The 24,206-nt window shown below is 41.7% G+C and overlaps 1 protein-coding gene across 3 annotated transcripts; it reads right to left on the bottom strand.

Annotated features, from left to right (window-relative positions):
• Positions 1-31: 31 nt before the first annotated feature.
• C1QTNF4 (C1q and TNF related 4) lies at positions 32-20,376 on the bottom strand. 3 transcript variants are annotated; one of them, XM_018083029.2, is made up of 2 exons: positions 20,328-20,376; positions 32-1,570 (listed from the first exon to the last, which is right to left on the bottom strand). In XM_018083029.2, exon 2 carries the CDS (start codon positions 1,563-1,565, stop codon positions 462-464), a length of 1,104 nt encoding a protein of 367 aa, XP_017938518.1. In that variant the 5' UTR covers positions 1,566-1,570; positions 20,328-20,376; the 3' UTR covers positions 32-461. The 3 variants fall into 3 exon arrangements, with proteins under 3 accessions (XP_017938518.1, XP_029820183.1, XP_017938519.1); XM_029964323.1 differs by lacking the exon at positions 20,328-20,376 and adding an exon at positions 9,623-9,805; XM_018083030.1 differs by lacking the exon at positions 20,328-20,376 and adding an exon at positions 1,733-1,798.
• Between the last annotated feature and the right edge of the window lie 3,830 nt (positions 20,377-24,206).

The raw sequence follows: 24,206 nt of genomic DNA, 5'->3' as shown, positions 1-24,206 counted from the left end.
AAAGCTACAAAGTAGCAACAAATTTCAAACTGAGAACATTTTACATCTTTTGTATTTTTATTACATTCATTTCCATTACATTTATTCCCTCCCCAGCTATACAAGGAAAGTCAACACATCCTTTGCTCTCTGGATGCTGGGGATCATGCAGTAACATGAATGCAGTGGTTTTCTGATCCTCAGCATCTCACTACACCGCCCCACCCCTGCCCCAAAACTACCTCATGCTTTATGCGTAAATCAAACACCAACACAGGACGCGCAGGTACAATCTGAAAGGCCTCTCTATAGACGAATGGCAGACACAGCTGTGGCCCTGCAGACAGGGCACAAAAGCGTGCAGCATAAGGAAAGCACTGGACACATGACAGCATGCTCAAAGCAGAGGATGATATTCAAAGAGGAGCTATACTCAAGTTCATGGCATCTTGGCTCTTCTTATGCTCCTTTAACATCTGCATTTAATTATTTGACCCTTGAAGTGAGCTGGCACCTGAAAGCTGCTTCGGCTGAGCCTCTGGATAGATCAGGAAGCCCGTGAAGGTTATGTACTTGCCATGGTTGCTATAGGCACCATAGCCATCGTGCTGATGGCTGTAGAGCCAAACTGTGTCCCCATATTGCAGAGGCAGCATGATACTCTGACTCTGCATCTCTCGCCTCTTGGAGTGGTTGTCATCATAGATCATGGCCTGTACCTCATTGTGGTTCTTCATAAGTTTCACAGACATAGTCTTAAAGGGCATTTTGCCAATGGTGAAGGAGAAGTAGTACGCACCAGGTATACGGCATGAGAAGATACCAGTGGAAGAATTGAAATCCTTTCCAATGTTCACAAACTCTGTGTCAAATGTGATTGGCTCGTGCTGGGTTTGCTTATTATCTGTCCCCAGGAGACTCTGTGAGCGGGCAACAGAAAATGCAGAACGAGGGTCTTGTACCCTGTTTGGCTGATCAGATAACATGTGTCGCTGTGAAGCTTCATTCTGCTCTCTGGGAAGCTGCTGAATTTTGTGAGGGTGTGGCCCCAGCTCTTGGGAGCTAAGAGCATTCTGGAAGAAGGCAGAAGTGTCAGGATAGATTAGGTAGCCATTGAAAGTTGTATAGGGGCCCACGTTGCTGTAAAGAGCATACTTGGGATCTCCATGTAAACGCAACCAAACTGTGTCACCATAATCAAGCTGCAGCATGGCACTCTGGCTGGCTACCTTCCGTTCCTTGCGGTGATGTTCATCATACACAATTACTTGCACCTCATTCTTGTTTCTCATCAGCATGACGGATAAGTTTTTCTTTGGGTATTTCCCAACAGTGAAGGAGAAGTAGTAGGCTCCAGGGATTCGACAGCGGAACAATCCAGTCTTGGGATCAAAATCATTGCCAATATTCACATACACTTTGTCAAAGGTAATAACCATCTCGGAGCTTCCTTCCATGCTGCTGGTTCTGGCCACAGAGAAAGCAGAGCGAAATTCAGTACTGGTGTCTGCTGGGAAGCCTTCTGTAGGAACAAAAATAATGCAGCAAAGGAAGCCAAAGAAGATCCGAGCGTTCAGTGTCATCATTGTATCTGAAAGAAAAAAGAAGCATATTTTAGCAGGAATACCACTAATTTACAGCTCATACACCAGTTGAAACCCAGATCTGTAGACTTGCTACGCAGCCATGAAGGTCTATGTCCAAGTATTGAGAAGTTTCCAGTGTTTTCTCTGAGCAGTGTATGGGACCATACCTCAGTTCAGATCCCAGCACCAGTCTTATATTTTCCTAGCAAGAGCTGGATCTTTTTTAACCTGTACTCATGGGAAGAAAAAGTGTCTCTTCCTTTGAAAGCCTAATTATCCTACAGTTTGTCTGCAGAACACTGTGTTGCTCACAACGCAGAGGGATCTCAAAGCCTGTTGGGGCTTTGCCAGAGCCCCCTTTTGTTGTGCTTTTATTTGTAAGGATGAAACAAAGCCCTACACAAACCCTGTATTATACGACTGAGATACAACTGAAGGGCAGGGAGAAGAGGACACATGCTCTAGAGATTCCCATGCAGATGCCATTGCCTTGCACTGCACTGGCTCTTTCACAGGATGTGGAAGCTAGAAGCCAAGTTGTTAGATCCCATTATTCAGACTTCAACATGAACCTGTGAAGAGTGTAAAGAAATATGAAGAACAGGGAATATTTAGGGAAGGAAGACAATGGAGAAATTTATTGAAATAATAAAAAAGGAAGGAAAACAAAATGGTAAATAAAAGGAAAGTCTCTTAAAGTATGCAGTTCCTGAGAGAGAATTAAAATACCAAAAATGGGGAAACAATCTGGATAACAGACCAGACATAAAAAACTTCTTTGACCCTAAAAAGAAGAGGGATAAATTAGGAGCTAATAGGATCTTCTGTTTCTAATTTCTGTGTTGTTTTTTTTTTTTTTTTGGACTGAGGCCAAAAATTATCTATTAGTGCTTTCAGACTGAAAACAAAACTGCCAGTCATTCCAGTGAGAAGCGCCTCTCTCTGTCACCTCTCTGTGCTTATTAAAATATCATTCAGGCTAGGAGGCAGCTGCCTGGTTTGCAGTCTGCTCCATCTGTCACCCTAGAACTGGTGCCTTGCCAGCCTCCAAACAAAGAATTCACAGACCAGCAGAACTGGATCAAAACATGCAACATACTGGGGGGAGGGCTGAAGACAAATCCTGAATTTAAAAGGATAAAGAGGTAAATATTTGAATCATCTGAGATGGCCTAATAATAGAAGCAAAGCAGATGGAATCCACATAGACTGTGAGGTGGCAATGGGATCCTGTTTTGGCAAGATGTGATACCTAACATCACTCACCAGCAGGAATTCAGTTTGACCTACAGTCCGTGCTCTTTCACACTTAAGAATAAAACCGAAATCTGAGATGCAGCTTTAATAGATATGAACCCAATGAATTAGATTCCCACTTAACTACATGAAAGTGACACACTAGCAAAGACAAAAACAAATATCCATCCATGTCCTAATTTTACATTAGATTTCTTCTCTCACAGATACTTGTAGCATGACTCTCTGCCTAATCAGGGATACTTGTAAGATGAAATTTGTCTTACAAGTTTATCAGTGATGGCCTGAGCAAGGAGAGTCTGCTGATCAGTGATAAGATTGAGTGAGGAGAGTCTGCTGTTCTCAGTGTTGAAGAATATGAGACCAGCTTGACCAAACTATCAAACCCACCACAAGGACCTGCAAGACAGAGGCTCCCTGACTGAGGCTGGGAGCAGCAAGGATGTGCAGGTCCTAATAAGGAAGTGAGAGTCAGAAGTGTTGAGCAAAAGAAACTAAAGGGCTGCTACCATCCTTTCCAGCACAAAGCATATTTTGTGGAGTAAGCCTGATAACACATAATCTAAAAAATGCATATGACTGACAGTGAATCCCTTTATGCTATAAAGGCCAGTCCCACTTTTGCACAGCAAGGACTCCTAGAATACCTCCCTAAGGTGTGTGAAGATCCTTTTCTTGAGTGGGGATGGTTTTTCCTCAAGGCTGAGCGAAAGATATTTGCCCATGGTTGTTGGCATAGGTATGTAACATCAATCTCTACTTAATAATTGTTTTGTTAGCTTTAATATAATTGCTTCAATATATTTGCTTTAATAGAATTACCTCAATATTGCTTCAAAAACAGTGCACTTTACTAGTAGTTACAGCTATTCATACTTTGTTGTAAATTATTCTAATTAAGCTTTTTTTCCCTAATCATTATAATTTTTGTAAGAAATTTAAATAAATCATTTGTTGTATATATATAAATATATTTGGGTTGCCATCCTTAATTCTGCAGGACAAAGTTGTAGAAAAGTACAATTATACCAGTTTAATTCTTTAGATATAAACCATTGATTAAGTCTGGGGCTAAGACTGGATCCAGATTGGATCCAGATTGGAACGAGTTGCACTTAGGCTCCTCTCTGAGAAGGAGTTTAGAAAGCAAGGGAGTCCTTTCTGCACTTTGTGACTCAATGGGAGGGCTTCTCTAACAAACTTAGTCTGAAGCTCACACTCTGCACATGACAACACCTCCATATTTTCCTCCACGCCCCTGAATTCAGAATGTTTTTCCTGACCTAGCCTGCTTCTCCTCAACGCCATGGGCTGCACTGAAGGGTGATGAGAGATCTGACCAATGTCATACTGAGGCCACTCTCTATCATCTTTGAAAGGTAATGGAGATCAAAGGAGGTCCCTGGTTACTGGAGAAAGGCAAATGTTGCACCCATCTTCAGAAAGCACAAGTGAGACAACCTGAAAAACTACAGGCTGGTCAACCGGATAGCCCCTCACTTTAGTCTCTGGGAAAATAATGGAATATTCTTCTTGGAACGCATTTCTAGTCAAAGTACATGTCATTTAGCATATATTGTTCAACTGAAGGTAGATTGCATCTAATCAAATGGATTGCCTTCTTGTGGGAAGCGACCAGTGGAGATCACCTATTCTTTAGCAAGGCTTTTGTTACAGTCTCCGAGAGCATTCTATCCAAGTTGTGATGTTAGATAAGCAGGTGAAAAACCAACTGGGTTATCAGGCTCAAGAATGAGTCCTTAACATTTAATTTCAGGTGTCCTCTTTTGTATTTTTTATCAATATTCTGGAGAGGGACACAGAACGCTCACTGATCAAGACTGCACATGACACTAAAACAGCTACTTGGAGGCACAGCTACTATTCAGAGGGACCTAGGAGAGGCTGGCGTAATGGACTGAAAAGAAATTCAGTAAGGATAAATACAAATTCCTGTACTTGGGATGGACTAACCCTGTGTGTTGGTACAGGCTGGTGACGAACTAGCTGGGGACCAGTGCTACTAAAGAGGATCTATGAGTCCTGGAGAACAATAATTTGTACCTGAGTTAGTGCTGTGCCCTGCAAGTAATGAAGGCTAACACATTCCAGGGTGCATCAACAGAATGCAGCCAGTATCAACAGGCTGTGATTATTCCTCTTTAGTTGGCACTTGAGTGACTCCAGAAGAGGGCAGCCAAGATGGCTGAGGTCTGGATCACCTGCCCTGTGAGGAGAGGCTGAGGGCACTGGGCTTGTTTAGCTTGGAGAAGAAAAATTTTGGAGGGGTCTAGTAGCAACCTTCCAGTGCTTTTAGATGTTACTGAGATGACAGTGCTAGGTACTGATGGCTATGGTAGAAGAATGAGACAATGGTCATAACATCTAAAGTGGAAGATTCAGAACAGATATAAGCAGAATAATTCCATGCCATGCAACCATTTGCCATGAGGCATGTAAGAATGTAAGTTTGCCCAGAGAGAATGCAAAATCTCCATACTTGGAAGTTTACAAACCAGACTGGATTAAGTTGTGAGCCATCTGGTCTGCATTCAGTGTTGGTCCTGCTTTCACCAGGAGCTTGGACTGGAGAGGACTTAGGTCATGATTCCTGATTCCATAACTGAATTCCATGGCTACTGCCTTCTCACTGTTGAAAATTCACTTGCTGATAACCCTAGCCGTGATACTTACACGGAAATAACCAACTAATGTCAGGTCTTAAAGACAGAGTATCTTCCATCCAGCAAATTAATTTAAGAAAGCATTTTCAATGGAACTATTAATGTATAGCTAATTGTCATGCATCTGCTCCCATGCTGTCTTTATTTTTCCTTACTTTGTCACTTAGTTTATGAGTGCCTCAGGGCAAAGACTCTCTCTCTTCCCATGTCTGTATAGCATTTGGCTACTGCTGCCATTTAAAAAATACTAACAGACCCTACCATCCCACCAAGAACCAAATCCCAAACTGTCACAACATGAGCTCAGCTTCTGATTCAGCAGTAGAATTTTTGCAGAGTGCAGAGTGCTACATCTAGCATGGCAGGCTCATACCAGCTTCCAGCTTAGAAAACTGAGACCTAAAGGCAAACTTACAAGGGCTATTAGATGTTTCTGATTCATACTTATCCATTGTTATCCCTGTGATCACCATGGTGTGGCTTCATGGAGAACCAGGATGACTGTGACATGGCTGCATGCTCTTGAGACAAGAAATGAGAGGAGAAGATTTGGCATTTGCATTTTTAACAACGAGTCTGGTTCTAAAATGTGCTCCAGAGCTCGCTGAGCATATTCAGGAGTCAGGGAGTATACTGCAAGCACACCACTGCTGGTCAAAAAGCACAAAAAGACAAAACAGCTTAATAAATTATGCAGTGCCTCTTACCTTATGATCCTTCAAATGACATTGTTTCTGTTTGAAAGCTAATTTCTCTGTAATAAGGTCACTTATTAAATATTGGATCACTTGGTACAGTTGCAAAGACCCTCTGCTGCTGCTGCCCCTTATTTATTAGCTCTTCTGGCAAATCATTTAAATTAAGCAGTTAATTATGTTGTGTTTCTATTAGCAAGTTGTTTCCTTGACAGCTCCCACTCAGCACTTTCAGAACTATTTAGATTCTTTTAAAAATAATTTAGAAAGCATATAAAAAAGTATCTAATAAAGTGTCACACTAAACCAGTCTAAGAATGATTTCCCAATCATTAGGAAGGCTCACATAGCTACAGGGGTGCCATAAACAGAGGTAGCTCATGACCAACTTTTGGACTTGAGTGTTAGCATACTACTTCTGAAAGATAAAGCTTCCAAAATGCTCTCTTGCTCCCCTAGAAAGTGTGGGCATCCCCTGATGCCCAAGTCTTTTATTGGTATAATTTTCTTCCAGCACAGAAGAGATAGCACCTGGAATGTGAAGCTGGCCATGGACACTGAGATATCAGCCTTAAGTCTGATGCTATGACATAAGTTTTATAGCTGAAGAGTGAGGTGGAAGACCCAGGCTAGAGATGAGAAGTGGATCTTTACCATATGTCATAGATAGCAGCTGTGTTATTCTCACTACCTTTAAATATGAATCAGAGCCCTTTTCCCCTACCCTACCATTCCTTATTGTCTCAACACCACAGAAGTATGTAATGAAGCTAAGTAGACCCAAGGGATAAACCAGGTATGTTACTGCCTTTATGCTACCAACAGGGACAGCTGCCCACAGAGAAGTAGTCAAGAACCTAATTTTGGAATCGGAGGCACAAAACCCATGATGGAGCTAAAAAATTCCCAAAGGCACTGACATTAAATTAATGACCTGAAAAGAAGGGGCTAAATGGTAGTGACTCACATAGCAGAACAAGAGTTGCAAATGTTCCTTGAAAAGAAAGTCAGAATTCACCATTTGCATGACCCAGGAAATTTTAATAGCTTTGTGTTTGCTAGAGGTGATTTTTCTGTCCTGGAACAGAGTCAATCCACCAGTGAAAAGACAATCAGTTTTACTCTTCTGCTTAAATCCACAGATGTACAAAAGGACTTTCAACAATAGAAAGGTCACCCAATTTCTAGACTTGCAGGCCTGACATGCTTGTAAAACTCACAAGGTTTTTTTTTTTTTTACTCCAAAATACTAATTATCTAGATTCCCTAGTTCTACCTTATGCAAGAGTCCTTTAATTTCAGTGGGAATTTTTGCCCAGAATATCACTGAAGAGATATGAAACAAAATTGAAGCAATGCAGTTGGATTAACTGTTAGTAAAAGGCTCTTAAATCCTCTAAGCTGCAAGAGCAAAGCCATGTTCTTCCTAGCTCTCACCCTAATATCTAAGGACAGTTGCAAATGTTTCAATTATTTGAATCAGTGAAAGCCTGTGTAATGAACATCTCTCTTGGACTATAGTTAGCAAGATTTTTTTCCCCAGATACCACATACTGTCTGTTCCACTCATTCGATACATATTAAGAACATCAGATAATGATGCAGATGCAATGTACCACTTCTTCCAACATCAAGGAGAAATTAATTGTAGCACATCCTCAAAAGCGAAATCTGTATAAAGAGCACGAGAGTAAAAAAATCAGAGATTCACTTATGACTCTGGCCTTTCTTTGCTTTTGATGAATGTGGTTTTTTTTTAACTTTGGAACAATCCTGAGAGGTAAAACATTGAATGCTTTTTGGAAACTCTAAGCCACACTTTCAATGACAGAACTGTGTGGCATTAATATAGAAAGTACTTAATTTTGAATGTTTCCTTGAGTCAAGGGAGTCTTTTAACATAATAAACTAGCCTTTGTGTACTCAAAGATCTGTGGAGAGACAAAAAATATTTTGAAGTGCCTCAACTCTAGCCATACTGGGGAAAAGGAAATGGAGAGACTGTATTTTAGCATAAGCCTCTAATGTCAGCCTGCACCTCAGAATATGAATTAAACCTGCTATGTTTCAACCAAAGCCCTAACAACCCTATTTAAGCTAAAATGATGTTATAAAAAATGATGTGTATTCACTGACCAAAATTAAATATGATTGTTCCGACATTAAGGTTTTTCTTATTTAACAGCACTCAAGAAAATTTGTCATACATATTTGAAGGGACAGAGTGACACACTGTGTCTTCTGTTTTGGCTACTATGTGTATTTAAAATATTTTAATTTAGACAGAAAAAATGGGGGTTTAGTAGAGAAGATAGCTGAATAAACCCTAGATGAGAGCAAAGAGTTATTCTAACAAACTAATGATTTAAAGTGCAATTTTTTTTTACATCTTTTTCTAAATGAACACATGACACAAATCTACCTCTCCACCACATATACACTGCTCAAGCAAACAGGACTAAAACTGTAAAGCAAAGAAACATACTCTAGCACTGATCAGAAATGGAAGAACAGAAAACACTGTTAGAATCTGTTAGTTTAAACTGTAGTTCATGAAATGTATTGAATACTATAAAGTTGTTCTGCACATGCAGAACTGAAACCAACTGTTGATAAGCAATCATTGAAATTACACAGGCAGTAATTAGTGAAAAACTAGCCATTGCTGGAAATGAGTTCAATGACCAACAGCTTCTGTGAAACCAGAGGCCAGAGGAAACTGAAAACCACAGCCTGAGAAAGCCAGAAATCTGTTGCTGTGCAGTGTTTGTTTAACACTGCTACCTTTAGACATAAAACACTGAGACCATTTCAACCGTAGGAATTTTCACATGAATCCCATTGCAGTTACAGTAATGCAAGGTTAAAACCATCTCTTTTCTCACCCCCAAAACCTAATTTCCTTTTATAGCCTGGTTTATGTGTGCATTTCTTTCTCCAGGTGGCCACAAGAGATGCTGAGCCTGTGGAACAAGGCTTTGTTGGAGCATCCCATCTCTCCAGCAGGAACTGTATTTCTGCACCAGAAGGCAAATCACACTGGCATAAAGGATTAACGGAGAGTCTGGCCTGGAATACCAGGAGGTATATTGATAGGTAAAAGAAAGTAACTGACACTTTGGCAGCATATACTATAAAGATCTCAGTTAAGACAGTGAGAGAGGAGGGCTCCAGAGGCAGAGTGCATGGTTCAAAAACTAGTTCTAAAGAGAGAGGAAGACACAGAGACCTTAGAGAACGGAGTAGAGGGCAATTTTGTTGTTCCAGGTGGCTGGGCTAGAAGCCATGTAGCAGCAAGACTTCTTCACAGAAGTCCTGGGTTTTTTTTGCTTTGACCATAGAAGTAAAACCATATAAGGCACAAAGACACTGCCAGAAAGATTGTCCCAGCAATGCACCTGTTTTGTTTTAAATTTCTCACCTGGTTTAAGATATTTAAACTTAATATCCTGGATGGGATGTTAAAGACATGGACGTGTTGGAGTGAACCCAGAGAAAAGCCACAAAGATGATCAGAGGGCTGGAGCACCTCTTCAATGAAGACTGGCTGATAGAGCTGGATTTGTTCAACCTGAAGAAGAGAGGGCTTCAGGGTGACCTTATTGCAGCTTTCGAGTTCCTAAAGGGGGCTACAAGAAAGCAGAAGAGGGACTTGTTACAAGTGATAACACAAGGGGGGAATGACCTTAAACTGAAAGTAGATTAGATATTTGCAAGAAACTCTACTGTGAGGGTGGTGAAGGACTGGAACAAAATGCCCTGAAAGGCTGTGGATGCCTCATCCCTGGAAGGCCAGGTTGGATGGGGCTTTTAGCAACCTGGTGTAATGGAAGGTGTCCCTGCCCATAGCAGGGAGGCTGAAACCAGGTCATCTTTAAGGTCCCTTTCAACCCAAACCATTTCATGATTCTATAAGTCTATGAAATAAAATGGTTTTATTTCATCATCTGACAAACCGAAATGAACAAGCAAGATCCAGTTAGTACCACAGCAGTGCTGCAAGAGAATGTGAAGAGGAAGGTTATAGCTATACAAACCATGAGAGACTGACTTAAGAGGCAATGATGAAGAAAGTTTATAAGTGTTTCTGGGTTGGAGACAAAATCTGGGAAACTAAGAAAAATGCAGGTGGATTCAGCATCACAGACTACTGTTGCCATTTTTCTCTTTTAGCAAGAGTTTGTGTGGGAAAAAGATAAATGTTTTTTTCCCAATAACTAATGGAGCATGGGGAAATGAAAGCATTCATAAAGAATGAAAAAGCTGTTTAGACAACTCCACTGAACACAAGCTTATTAGCAGGTTTTCCTGAAGTGGTGGTGTAGCTCACATCCTTAGGGACATTTAAAAAAATAAAATCTCTGCATTAAACTCAGTGAGGTAAACTGAGCTGTAAGTGACAAAGTGGAAACACTAGGCAGGCAGAATGACACTGGAATCAGTACTCTGGAATCAACTCAGATTCTAACCCCTTTATTCTTTCTGTTTTATTGTTACACACCATGGCTCTTTCTAGTAGTTTTTCTACATCACTTCCAGTGAAGAAAGTTTAGCTCTCAGGAAAATCCCCACTCCCTCTGTTAATAAATGAAAGTCTAGAAACAGTTCAGAGACTATGGGTAGGTATTTACTGTATTTACTATAGACAAATATACCTGCAATATAGGCATTTGATTTTTGTTTTTTTGAACCACACTTTCCTCTATGCATCTAAGCAGCAGTTTTCTTCAGTGCAGCTGAATGAATGTTTTCATCCTCTGATCACGCTCACTGGAAGAGGAGGTTCCTGGGCTGTTCTCAGAGTTGATGCTGTATTTGTCAATTTTCTTTCAATCCTTAATTGTAACAAATATTTATAGACATTAAAGTAAATGTCATCAAGATGAGAGTAAATATTCCAGTTAAACACAGCATGTATTGGCTTTGCTTCCTGTTCCATATTGCCACTTTCATTCCCATTACCAGTCATCGAGCAGAATGGTACAGCACCATCAGTTGGGCAAAATCTTGCAGTGATTCTTTCATGTTCTCCTCTCATCTCCTCACTAAGAATGAAAATAGCTGTTATTAGTAGGTTTATTTGTCCAGGAACTAATAGGAACCTGTAGAATCTGAGTCCCACAAAGGTGCACTAATTAGGAAAGTAATTTTGACTGCCTATATATTACAGGAATTGTAACTTTTGTGTAATACCTTCCTATTGAAGTCTGTTGTACTTGAAAGTTAGCTGATATTACAAGAGATATTGGAACCTGTGGTGTACTCTTAAGGTTTGTTCATTGTCCTCTCTGTGATGGTGTTATGTCCTCAATTTTCTTTCTGTGAGTCAGTGCTGCACTTTGTATCAGCCAATACATGATTTTAATTTAACTGCTATGTAAGGTTCTAATCAAACAAAAAAACTAAGTTTTAGATTTTTCTTTTCTGTTTTCTTCTCTAGCTGCATAGCCATACCTTCTCTTTCTCACTTGAGTTGGCAAATAATTATCATTTTTTTCTGGAACTCTGTGCCTGAAGAAATTGCTTTCAATCCCTTCCATACTCACTGGAATGCTGCCCTCCAGTCATAGCTCTAAGACCCGTCACATCACCCACCTGGGTAAAAGCTAGAGGGAATATGCTGGTACTTGTTGGTTGATCATCAAATCCAAAGTTAGGATGAACCTGTGGAGTCCAGCAGTTGTCCCCTAAGGGAATTAATGGATAGCTGAGTGCCAGCTGGGATTACACACAATGACAACAAAAAGCATTTTTGTTTCCTAGTTATGTCTGAGCTCATGGCCTGCTAAGAGCTGATTTAGCAATGCAGCCAAAAATTTTCACAAGTTGGGTAAATCCGGTTCCCATCTTGATTATCTGCAGTTAACAAAAACTTTCAGAAAGGCTAAGGTTCCTCTTCTTTTGCTTGATAAATCAAATTGTAAAACTATGTTTCATCAACGGAAACATAATTGCTTTGGTCATTTCATCCATCAAAGGCTTCACTATAATATACTTTGAGAAAATGTCACATGCTACTGAGTGGTATTTTCTGACGGTAGGCTTTGCAAATCAATCTGAAAAACCTATTTGTACTGGGGCATTTGCCTACAGGAATGCTGCTTTCCTTGCAAGTTTTTTAGCATGTCTTGACAGGTAAGGCAGGAAAACATGCTGTCTTTTAACATCTGCCATCAAACTCAGTCAAACCCCCACATTCATATCTTTTCATGACCTGCTGTTTCATTACTGTAAAGAAACTCAGAGAACACTGTGAATTGCACTGCAGTGCTGCTCTTCACTGTCAACATGCTGCAACATCTCAATTTGGAAATTCACTGAGCTCTAGTTTAGTGAAGAAAGTGATAAAAGGCATTAAGATCTGTGTATCTTTCATCTCTGCTCTGGCATCTTCATTTCTGCCCCTCCTCCTGCTGAGTCAGGACACAGACCTGGAGCTGGAGAACAATCATCATACACTCTGTAGAGGCCAGTATTATTCCAGAATCAAAACTCTTTTTGGGGAAAAGGAGGTGTCAGTCAAAGTACACATACATTAATAAGTCTCTCCTCTGGTTCTGTTCTCTAATTGTTCAACAGGATCATAGGATCATAAAATGGTTTGGGTTGGAAGAGACCTTAAAAATCATTTAGCTCCAACCCCCTGCCATGGGCTGGAGACCTTCCACTAGACTAAGCTCCACCCAACCTGGCCTTGAGCACTTCCAGGGATGAGGCATCCACAACCTCTCTGGGCAACCTGTTCCAGTGCCTCACCACCCTCATAGTAAAGAATTCCTTCCTAATATCCATGAGAATCATGTTGCTTTTGTACCCAATGAATTGGTATACAGATTGGGAAAAAAACATTGAAAGAACAGTCACTGCATGTGACTACCCTCATTTTTGTCGCCAGAGAGTGTCTTGAGACAGAAACTTCCACTGGGTGGTACAGAAGTCAGTGAATAATGAAACTCTGCCATACATACAGTGATCTTCAATATCAATTGCTTTTAAGGAATCAGGTTTAGCCAATTCTTGACCCAACAGCATTCTTTCTTACACAATTAAGAGTAGGAAAGGAAATCAGCAGGGTTAGTCATCATCGTGTTTATTAATACTGACCCTTTACAACCAGCAATGTGTAGTTCCCCATTTCCAGTGGTCTTTCCTGCCAAATCCTGTAACAAGACCTCTCAGAGGAATGTCTATAAACAGCTATAACCTCAGTCCTTTCAATTTTTTAGCCATTTTACTAGCAACCATTTCTCAGAATGCTACAGCTGTTGAAAATGAGACATCCCAAGACTGTGAAGTGATAGCTGATATCTTCAGGAAACCCACAGTTTCTGCTTCCACTTTTTAACTCTGAGTATATTTTGGTCCATGGATTTAATCAGCTTGTCATCTTCTTCAACAGGGAACTGTGAAGTTCCTCCCCAAAATTCCATACAAGTCAAATTTTCACAGTGTGCTTTTGAATGTGGATTTTTCTGTGACAATCTGACAGAGAGGTGCTGCTGCCTACAATGCAGAATCTACTGCCCTGGCTGGAGGAACAGAGAGAAGCATTTACTGAAAAATCTCCTCAATTCACACAAAGCTTTACAAGTTTTTCCCATATCTGCTTTCTACCTTTATATTGTTTCCAGTATTTAAAAAATGCCAGTCCCTTCATAATGGCAGTAGAAATGCTTGTATGACTGTTTCTGTAAAACTCCATCTGCACTGGGAAGCTGCCAGCAAAAGGCTTTGGCATTACCATCAAAAAGTGCTGCTGGACACTGCTGTTCACTCATCAGTTCCTCATTCACAGCGAGGAACCGCTCAGTGCCTGTCAAGTGTTCACAGATTCCAGGCTCATCTGCGTGACCAGCCAGTTTCCTCCTAGGCAGAATTGCCTTTGACAGCTTGAAGCTGATGCCTTTGATTTTTGCTTATAGGAAAAGAATTTTGCTAAAATACTGAAATAACAACTGCAGCAATGCACTGGCAGGTTTTACCTGACTTTTAGACCCTAGCTGGACATAATATAAAGAACATGAAGGATATGGCTGCTCTAACCCCTGTTATGCAGATACTTTATTTAAAGCAGGGTTGGATATCATTACTTTGCATTAAATATGCAGCTCATACTGAGAGAAACGCCATTTGCAATAGCCTACACAATTTCCTCACAATCACACTGAGGAATTCCACTCATGCACCCTAAATCCAAATGTTCATATACAGTTCATATTTCAAGCCAGTGCTCCCTCTATTTAAATTCTTTTAGTCCCCTACCTTCCTTTTAGCTACTTCTGCCTAATACCATTCTTTTTCAAGACAATTATCAACATCTTCCACCAGGAGATTACCATCTGCAGAACACCCTCCAGTATGTTCAGTATTTTTCTGCACAGTCTGTTTCAGATTTCCTCACAAATTTCCTGGAGAACAACCCTCTCATCTTGTTGCCTTCTCCTATTAATAAACATGGGATTTTTTTTTTACATTGGCTATATTTGCTTTATTTTCTTCCAGAACCACCTTGTTCCAAAGCTAAACCTCCTTTAGCATCAGATCACAGTAATGCCTCTTTTGGATACCCTTTCTGTCTCCCAAATGAAGAAAGCAAAGGGAAGGGTGAGAAAAGGAATGATGAAATAAACTCAGGCAATGCAGTACAAGCTAACTTGAGGCACTGTTCAGTCCTTGGTTGGAAGGGATGTGAATTCACTTTGAAATATCTGGGGCATCAAGTCACTGGCTTTCTAAGCATATAATTATTTTTCCCAAGGTGCTCCAGCCATAATAGAAGATGGGGGCAGGGGGTAAATCAATCAGAGCTTATATAGTGTTACAGCTTGTGCTTATATGTCCCAGAGTAAATCAAAATATGAGGATTTCTATCAACTTATGGATAATACCAGTGTAAGACTGTTTAAATTACAACAGATTATTGTGCTAATATGCTACAGTTCACTGAATAACTGCTCCGTGAAAACAGCCTTCTAAAAAGCGCAGCCTAATTTTTCGTTTTCTCCCTGTCTTGTTCATTCAACACAGATTCTTTCCAGCAGTTGCTTTGCAGCCTTTCAGTCCCAGAGAGTACCTCTTTTCATAGAAAAAATTCCCTATTGCCTGTGTGGTATAAAAACACTTCCACTCCTCCAAGTATGTCTTTAACTTCTCCAAGAGCTTTTCTTTTTGTCTGAGTGGAAAGGTCTAGAGCCTGAGGAGAGAGAAAAACCGCTCTGCCTTTAGAGGACTAAAAAATTATTTGGTTGGACTCAGAATGTGTTCTATTGAGGACCTTATGTGCAGCCCACCACTGCAGCATACAGAAGAGTTGATCATTGTTCTTATATTTCTTTCTATCTGTCTCCTCACAGAGATCCAGGATTTCTCAGAATGCACAGGGGACTGTCTGTTCCATTTATATTAAATAATATATGTTAAACCATGAATACTAGAAGACCTAGATTTTCTTTCCCTGGAGAAGTGTCTAAAATATAAATTGTAGAACTATGCTTTATTTTATTTCTATTCTGAATTTCATTATTTTATTTCATTTTACCTCTAAAAAAGCATTTTTGGACTACAGTCTTTCATTCAAGGAGTAAAATACTAGAAGAGTTTGTATCTTCACTTCAGATAATCTTACTAACTGCTAACACTCATTCATTTTTCTTTTTCCATATTATTGTTTTCAAAATTCATAGACTCAGTCAAGTGTCTGCTCCAGAGAAATCAGGAAGTCTCATTCTCCATGTCTTCTCCAAAAAGAGAGACCTCTTGTGATGGTCTTCTAGAAACTCTCACTTTTCTTTCAGACTCTTTTCAGAAAGACCTGGTCTGTGGTTTTGGTGCTGTGCTATCCTTGGATATCAGACAAACATCAGAATAGGGTCAGCAGATTGCTTTTATTTTGCTTCCACAAAATGATCGTGTTGCCTTTATAAAATGATAGAAGAACTGTTTAGAAGAGAACTTAAAACATTAAATAGTCCAAGGTGCTTTCCTATGATAGGATAACTACCCTTATTTGATTCTTCAGAGATAATTGTCTAACCTGTTCTTAAAATGTCTTCACAACCTCTCTAGACAGAATATTCAAGAGGTTTTACTTTCCTAGGTCCTAGAAAATTTTCCTTGTAGTCTACAATAATCATTCTTTCTGCTATTTCTTGCTTTCCGTTCTGTCCACCATAAGCCCAAAGAAAAGATTGTTCCCTCCTCTATTTTGTATCTAAAGACTGTTATATTTCGCTGTCAAATTTCTGTTCTAAAAAATTTCAGTTATTTCAAATCATCCTGCAGGTCACATTTTTCTGACCTGTGATGAGTCCTGCTGCCCTTCTCTCAACTCTCTTTGATTGAACTGCACGTCTCTCAAAGTGCAATAACCAAAACTTTGCACAGCTTCCAAGCTGAAGCTTTAGCAATGCTGAACAGACCAGAGGATTTCTCATGTCTTCCAGGCTTCCAATGTCTTTTACATATCCTAGCAAGATGTTTGCCTTCATTTGCAACAGCATGACATTGACTCATGTTCAGCTTGTGATCTATCATAACAGATCCTTTTCTGCAGAGTTGCAACCTAGTAATTTACTTGTGTCTTGTGCTTATGCAGTTGATAATTTCTGCCTTACTGCAGCATCTTGCTTTTATCCCTACCAAATTTCGTCCTGCTCTTTTCCGAGCAGTGCTTCTAATTTGTTGGAAAATTTTTGAATTCTAATCTTTTCCTCCAGCATATTTCAAGTGTCACAGTTTCATGTCCCTGGAAAATGTGATTTACTCACTCCTTAAATTACCATTCAGGTCACCTAAAAACGCTGAAGAAAAGCAGATCCGGGACACCCCGACACAGCTATCCTATCAGTGTTAAGCAGCTTGTGACCTCTCTGAAGGACTGGCACAGACTAAAAGCATACAGATTATGAGTTCTGAATCTTCTGATATTATTTAAAGAAGATCTGCCTGTTCAGATAATCATGTTTATTCAGTTTATAACCTCCTTCACCGGCTATGCCCCATGGCTCACCAAAGCAAATATTTAAATTAATGTGTAACCACAGTCAAGAATCTCAACTTTTACTTAAAACAAAAACCTAAACATTTTCTTCGCATCTGCTCTTGACCAAAGGACTGCAGGATCCTTTCCTTGGAGATTAAATGCCAGCCATGATGGTCATAAGCAGGCACATAACAAAAAGTAAGCCTTTGTGTACATTGGAATAGTGATGATCTGGTACTCCTCCTGACAACAGAGGCTTGAATCTCTCATCTAGTTTTGGCTCTTATTCCAATAAGCATTACCATAATCTCCCCAGATTCCTTAACCAAATACAGACAGTTTTCCAGGCACTGTGGCTGAGATCCTGGCACAGCAGAAAACATGAATGGTATGAATTAATCAGTTGGAGGGTGAAGAGGAAGAAATAGGACTTTATGAATTTTTACTGTTTCCTGATGGAGCCCTGGTAATCAATTATTAGTCCCTGGAGTAACACTCACTGCTTGCTCTGTGATCATCTGATTCTGGCAGTGTTACCTCTGCTGGAAACCTCAGACCTTTGCTTAGATGCAGCAGGAATTCCTCCTTTGTTCTCTAATCTGTCTAGAGGAAGCATGCAACTAGAGAGAAGCCTTATAGGGACAAGAAAGCACTCGGGGTAGACAACGGATTGACAGAGAGCCAGCAGCACAGTAATTGCACATTGCTGGCTTATCTCATTTGAACATCAGGTAAATTTCCTTACCAAGAAAAGGGTCAAAGGAAAAGGTAAAGGAAAGCTGAAAGGAAAAATGAAGTCCCGACTTTACTTCAGCTTGTACACGTTGGCCAATGGGATCTATACTAAATTTCTGTGCGTCAAAAAAGATGTCAGAGTCAAAGCTTTTAATTTTTACTGGGTGAAAATAACAGTCAGTCTTTCAAATACTGTATGATGAACTAACAAATTGCTAAGCCTTAATGTGTTGTCCAAGACAGTAGAAAGATCCTTACTCCTACAGACTAGTCAGTAAATTGTAATTCAGTGAAACATCATTTTCCTTAACTGTGCATCTTGGAGTAAAATCCATACTTCATATTTTGGCATTTTAAAAGGATGGGTGAATGGAAGAGTTCAGGAATAAAACCCACCAAATCCTAACATCTGACCTCAGATGCTGATAACAAAGTCCTGGACTTCATAATTTGTAAGACTCTAGCAATTCTAAGCCCTATTTTTTTTCTTTATTCTCATTCTTAGGGTCAATGTAGAGATGAGTACCTCTTGGAGGGAGACATTTCTCAGCTGAGAATATTATATTCTCAAAGGTACTCTCCATCTTGGAAGTCTACTGTCACTATCAGATTAGTTTGTTTCAATGCTCTCTGCCTACAACTAACCATAAGAATGTGGAAATTCTGGCAGAAGGACAGTGATCTCTTGGAGGCTCACTGCTTGTCTGCTTCCCACTAGCACCCAGTTCCACTAGCACTGGCCTCTTTTTCCTTTGGTCTTCATATTACAGGGTGCTCTGCACAGAAGGTTCAAACTATCTTGTCTCTTTACACCTCTGCCTGTTTTCATCCAGGTTATTATTTTATACAAAAGTTGGTGTTCCAAGAACTGGCGTTCAACAGTCAGGCTTGCTGCTGTTCGGCAATATGTCTGTTATTAAAAAGGAGAGTATAAAAGCTATCACACACCTAATTGACCACGGGTCACAGTGTAGTTATCCCGTTTTTCCATAAGTATAGCTGGTGCCACTGTGGGTCCACTCAGCCTCATGTATTTGGAAAATATTAATGGTTTGCAGTTTATCAGTGGAGAGCACAGCACAATGGACAGATAATCACACCAGTAAACATAAATAACAACAAACAGGGTTCCAAGTTTGGGTGTCAAATCTCTGGTTCCAATATATTTTATTTCTGCATCTGTTTCTTCATCTACAAAATACCAAATGTCTACAACATCAACAAATTATCAGATTTAAATCAATTTTATATCAAAGCCATAGGTTCTCCACTATAGAAACCAAATGTACTTTGAAGGTATTGGTTCTTCCAGATGGAAAATTCAAAACTTATTTGCAGAGCCTAGTCCACGAACCATTCAGTACTCTGAATTATGGCTTTTTAGAGGGAAACAGAAGGAATGTAGAGGGTAATGTTACCCCACCGGGAATCCTTATGCTTCCTTGACATACCTTTCACTGCTACAACTTAACCCTTAAAAATGGCTAGACAAGAAAACAGCTGCCATATGCCTAGACAAGATTGCAGCCTCATTGGTAAACTGTTTCAAAGTCTTATTACACATCATGTCCCTGGAGAAGAAGGTTGCAATAGCATCAGAATGAATAATTGAAGCACAGCTCATTCAGTATGTGCATAAACTGAAGGGTCACAATGCTGCCTTCTAGTCAGCCGGCATCGCAGAAACTCACCCAGTGTCTAATAGAAACATCATCTGGAAATACTGACCTACTTCCCTGGGAGCTTTTCGGGAATGGGTTGAAGAGATGATGGTGGGATTGCCAAGTACACAGAGAAGGATTAAACTAGCTCGTCTAACAGAAAATTGTACATTACAGAATCAGTTGCATATGCCACTCTTGGGAAAACCCTTGATATTCAGTTCCCCCAGGAGATTAGAGATCCATGGAAGATTAATGCTATTTCCCACCTGAGAAACTGCCTCTCTGGAAATTTTCCAGGATTCTCTTCCCCATGGCTGGTCCCTGGGAGGTTTTCCAACCTCGCCTCCGTGCAAAGTGGGGCCAAAATTTCATACCTTTTCCCACATAAACTCTAGTCATTTCATATTGGAAATAAAATGGGTGACGGAGGATAACTCGGGCATTTCCCGCTTTTGTCCAGCCGCTCAGTGGGAAGGGAGGGTGCTCAGCCCGCCCCGTGCCCGCCGCCCCCGAGGCCAGGGGCTGGGACACCGCAGCTGCCCCGAGCGCCCGCCCTCCAAGGACCGCGCGGCCGCCGACAGAGCCCCGACGGCCCCTCCGCCGCCGCCCGGCACCGCTCCGCACCGGCGGCCTCCCCGGGGCCTCGGTCCCGCTCTATCGCCCCTGTCCGACGGGGGATCCCATCTTAGTCCCCGGCCCTGCAGGTGCAGCCCGGCCCCCGCAGCAGCGGCTCCCCGGCACGGTACCTGCTGCCGCCCGCGGTGGCGGCTCCGCGGCGGCGGGGTCCGCCGAGCGCGGTGCTGGGCGCTGGTGCTGGGCGCGGTGCTGGCGCGATTGCGGGCGCGGTGCGCGATGGGCGCGATGCTGTGGGCGCGGGGCCCGGCGCTGCCTGCGCCACTGACAGCTCGGGAGCGCGGCGGGCGGCGGGGCCGGGACTGGGAGGGGGGCTTGGCACCCGGGGCTCCGGCGCCGAATCAGTGACGGGAGGAGGGCCCGGGGCGGGCGGGAGAGGGGAAGGGGAGGGGGCGGCGGCGGGGGTCTCGGATCGCTGTCGCGCGCCGGTCCGGGTCGTCTTCGAGGCTGGCGCCGGGGGCGCTGCGTACCGGGGGGGCGTGCAGCACCCACACGGGAAAGGGCGACGGAGCGATGCGGCGGAGTGACAAAACCGGGCTGGGCTCCCTGCTGCCTTCCCGGGAGGAGAGGGCGCAGGAAACGAGCGCCGCGGGACTATGCACCAGCCTTTCATTCAGCACAGTGGCGTCTGCGGCGACAGAGGGCAGCGGGGGAGCGCCCAGCGCAGCTCCCCTCCCGGGCAGCGGTGTGGGACCGACCGGACCGCCCTGAGGGTGGCGAGGGAAGAGCCCAGCGCCCTCCAGTCCCGGGCTAAGCGACCCGGGACAGTGCTCCTACCCCGGCAGTCCTCGGTCAGGTCCATGAGGGAGAGCTAATAGCCTTAGCTGGACCAAAGGATGTAACTGGGGGAAACGACAGGGTTTTGACTACCCGAGAGCATGTTCATGTCTGACCTTCTGCTCTGGAGATTTGTGAGTCCCAAAGCATGTCTATAGACTAACTGTGTTATTTGGTTCATCAAAAGCTTGTCTCTCCCTCTAGAAAGCTTGGCTTGCCTTAGATCATCACCTAACAACAACAAGGCTAGTACTTGTTCCTTTGAAGGCTGCCATTGATTTCTGCTGACAGCAAAATAGCAGGCTTTTCACATTCTGGTTCTGTGTTGAAGAGCAAATTTGGGGTTTTGTAAAGCATGTTTATTGTTAGTCCTGTAAAATCTGATGTTGACTTCCAGAAAGAAGATGTAAAGGTCTGAATCTTTAAAAAGTGTTCTAGCTGTCCAATGCAAAAGGTCTTTCACTCTCCTATACCCAGCTGCTTATGAGGGGAATTTAAATGGCATTGTACTCTCTCAGAGTACAGATGGGGCACCAAGTAATGCTTCTCCTAGTGAATAGTCCAGCCTTTGTTGCCCTGTGTTGGCACGCTCTGCTTTCCAACCTCCATCTCCACTTACCCTCTAGTGACAGACACCAGTACTTTCCCCCGTTGCTGTAACAGACACATTTGAATCAGTTTTCACATAACCCCTTTCCCCTTCCCTCCCTTCCTCATGAGCTGTCAGAGTACACAGTACACCCATGTACCAGTCACAAGGCTGATCCCTACAATAGAAAGAGAGTGGGGGGGAAAAAAAAGAAAGAAAAACTAATAGCTTTCTTCAGAGAGAAAGAGGACTGACAGATGGAATGACCAGAAAGTCATTTGCTTTTTAGTGCAAGAAGGCAATTTCTGGCATAACGAGAACTTCACTCAATAGCTTGTCTAATGTGGTGTGCACATCATACCAAATACCTGCTACTACGTAAATCTCTACCCATTGTCCCTATGTTATATCTTTCATCTTCCCTCCTACAGAGCAAAACAAAGGTGTTGATGACAGGCAGAATGAGACATGAGAGAGTTAGAAACTAACCCTCATATGGGTCTGATAACAGCTGTCAGATGAGCAGAGTATATCCTGTATGGGCTCACATCCAGCTGGTACTGCTACCTAAACATATTTTGTGCTCTCTTAACAACTTCTTTACACATTTCAAAGGATAGATTACTCAACACCCAATTTACTGCTCCTGCAGGAATGAATGGACCACTAACTCCCAGGAATGAGAATGCTCATCTTGAACATAGCCTAGAAAAATATATTCCTTTTAATCATGTGGGAATGATAGCAATGATAAGTAATTTATCAACAGTATGATAAATTGCCCTTCTAAATATGTATGTTGCCACTCGGGTCAAACTGATTCAGTACTAGGATACTACAGTATTATAAAATAGACCTCTATTTTGCATTATCCTGTGTAGTCCCAGTGATCTGTGCTCTGCTCTGCCTCTGCCAGCCAGTTTTTCTTTCTCACTGGGGCAATACTGGTACATGCTTCCTCTACCGTGGCTGAGGAAAGGCAGAGGGCTGAGAAGTGAACTGTGCTTCTGAACCCAGTAGCAGCCAATGGATTTACTGCATCTCTGGAAAAGTGTTGAAACAGAGCAGAGCTACCTTATCTGAGGGTTCCTAGGAAGGAGGCGGGAGAAGGTGGAGGTTTTGTGGCAGAAAGGAATACACTTCCCAAAAATGGAGAAGAGAAGAAGACCTTCTAGTCCTGTCTCATACTGTTGCCTTCACCGCAGGTCAAAGTCTTTTCCATGAGGGTATATCCCTTGAAGCCCCATGAGTGCACTGGAATGCTCTTTTGGTGTTAGCATTATGAAAATTTTCATGGTGTAACTCATTAATAAATGACAGTCTTAGAGGTGTAAGGATCAGTATTACAAAGTTAAAGACTCCGTGGAAGAGGATGTTCATATTTATTTTACATAAAACTGATTTCAGTCACTCGCACTCATCCATTCCTATTTCACATATTCACTCATACTCACAAGCATCATGAGGTGTGTCTGTGTGGTCTGCTCAGGACCATGATGTGTGTGTATGTGTGTGTGTGACACAGAGAACAGGGGACACAAGCTATTGAGTCCTTGATATACCTCTTAGGTTTGTGTTGAACAGGCATAACAAGCTGTAATTTTGACAAGCTATTTATGTCTCCTGGGAGTCAAGCAATCATTATGGCATGTTTATGGCCTCAGTTTTGCATATTTCATCCTCCTTAACTCTTAAACAAGGCTACTGCCCATCATCTTTTTTTTATCATTCTGAGTATCTTTGTTGCTGCCTTCCTGCTGAGAGAAAAGGGATGGGCCATGTGACATATTGAAACCTTGTTCCCATTCTCCTATTATCAGACCCCAGGCTTTCTGCTGTTTTCTTTGATGTGGCTGTATTGGAGTGCAAACCTTCTAGTCTTGATACATGCATATTCCTTATTACCTGTTTTATTGCTCTTGATTGTACCCTTGATGATCAATATGTGCCATATTTGTAATCCTTTATCTGTATTGTATCACTATAAAGATGAGAAATGTCAAAGTAAGTAGTGATTCAAACAAACTTAAGGATTAAAAAGAATACTTCAAGAATACATAAAGACTCGCTAGTAATTAAACCAACTTATAGTGGAACAGTGTAAGGCTAAAAGAAATAAACCTCTGTGGTCCATTTTTGATGTGGCAAAAATCCTGCATCAGGCTACTGCTGTTTATATATTTATTACTAACCTGGAAATTAAATGATCAGCTGTTAGCAGACACTAACTGTAAGTCAAGTTAATGTCACTTGACTTACAATGAAATCTCACCACAGCAAAGAACATCATCAATTACTATCATGGGTAAATAACTAACAGGATTTTTTGAGACCCCCACCTGCAAATCTTGTTCTTGGAAATGAGGGGAGGTTTGGTGAGCTTTGGTTTGGTTTGTTTCTTTTCATGGTCTGGGTTTCTATGATTCTGAATAGCCTACTTAAGAGAGATATGCATATTGTTTCTTTTAGAAGAATTCAAAGCTTGAGCCTTGGGGGTCATTGATCATATCAGGTCTGGACTGTGTTGTAATGACAGAAAGCCAAGTGGGGAGATATTATTTGTTGAAGTTTGGAGTAGGTCCATCTGGAAAGGTAGGTCAGAGGGAAACTATGATTACTTCTGTAG

Source organism: Manacus vitellinus, unplaced genomic scaffold (genome assembly GCF_001715985.3).
Source record: "Manacus vitellinus isolate BGI_N305 unplaced genomic scaffold, ASM171598v3 scaffold_6_pilon, whole genome shotgun sequence".
NCBI classification, from domain to species: domain Eukaryota; kingdom Metazoa; phylum Chordata; class Aves; order Passeriformes; family Pipridae; genus Manacus; species Manacus vitellinus.
This window is presented reverse-complemented; position numbering and strand designations above follow the sequence as displayed.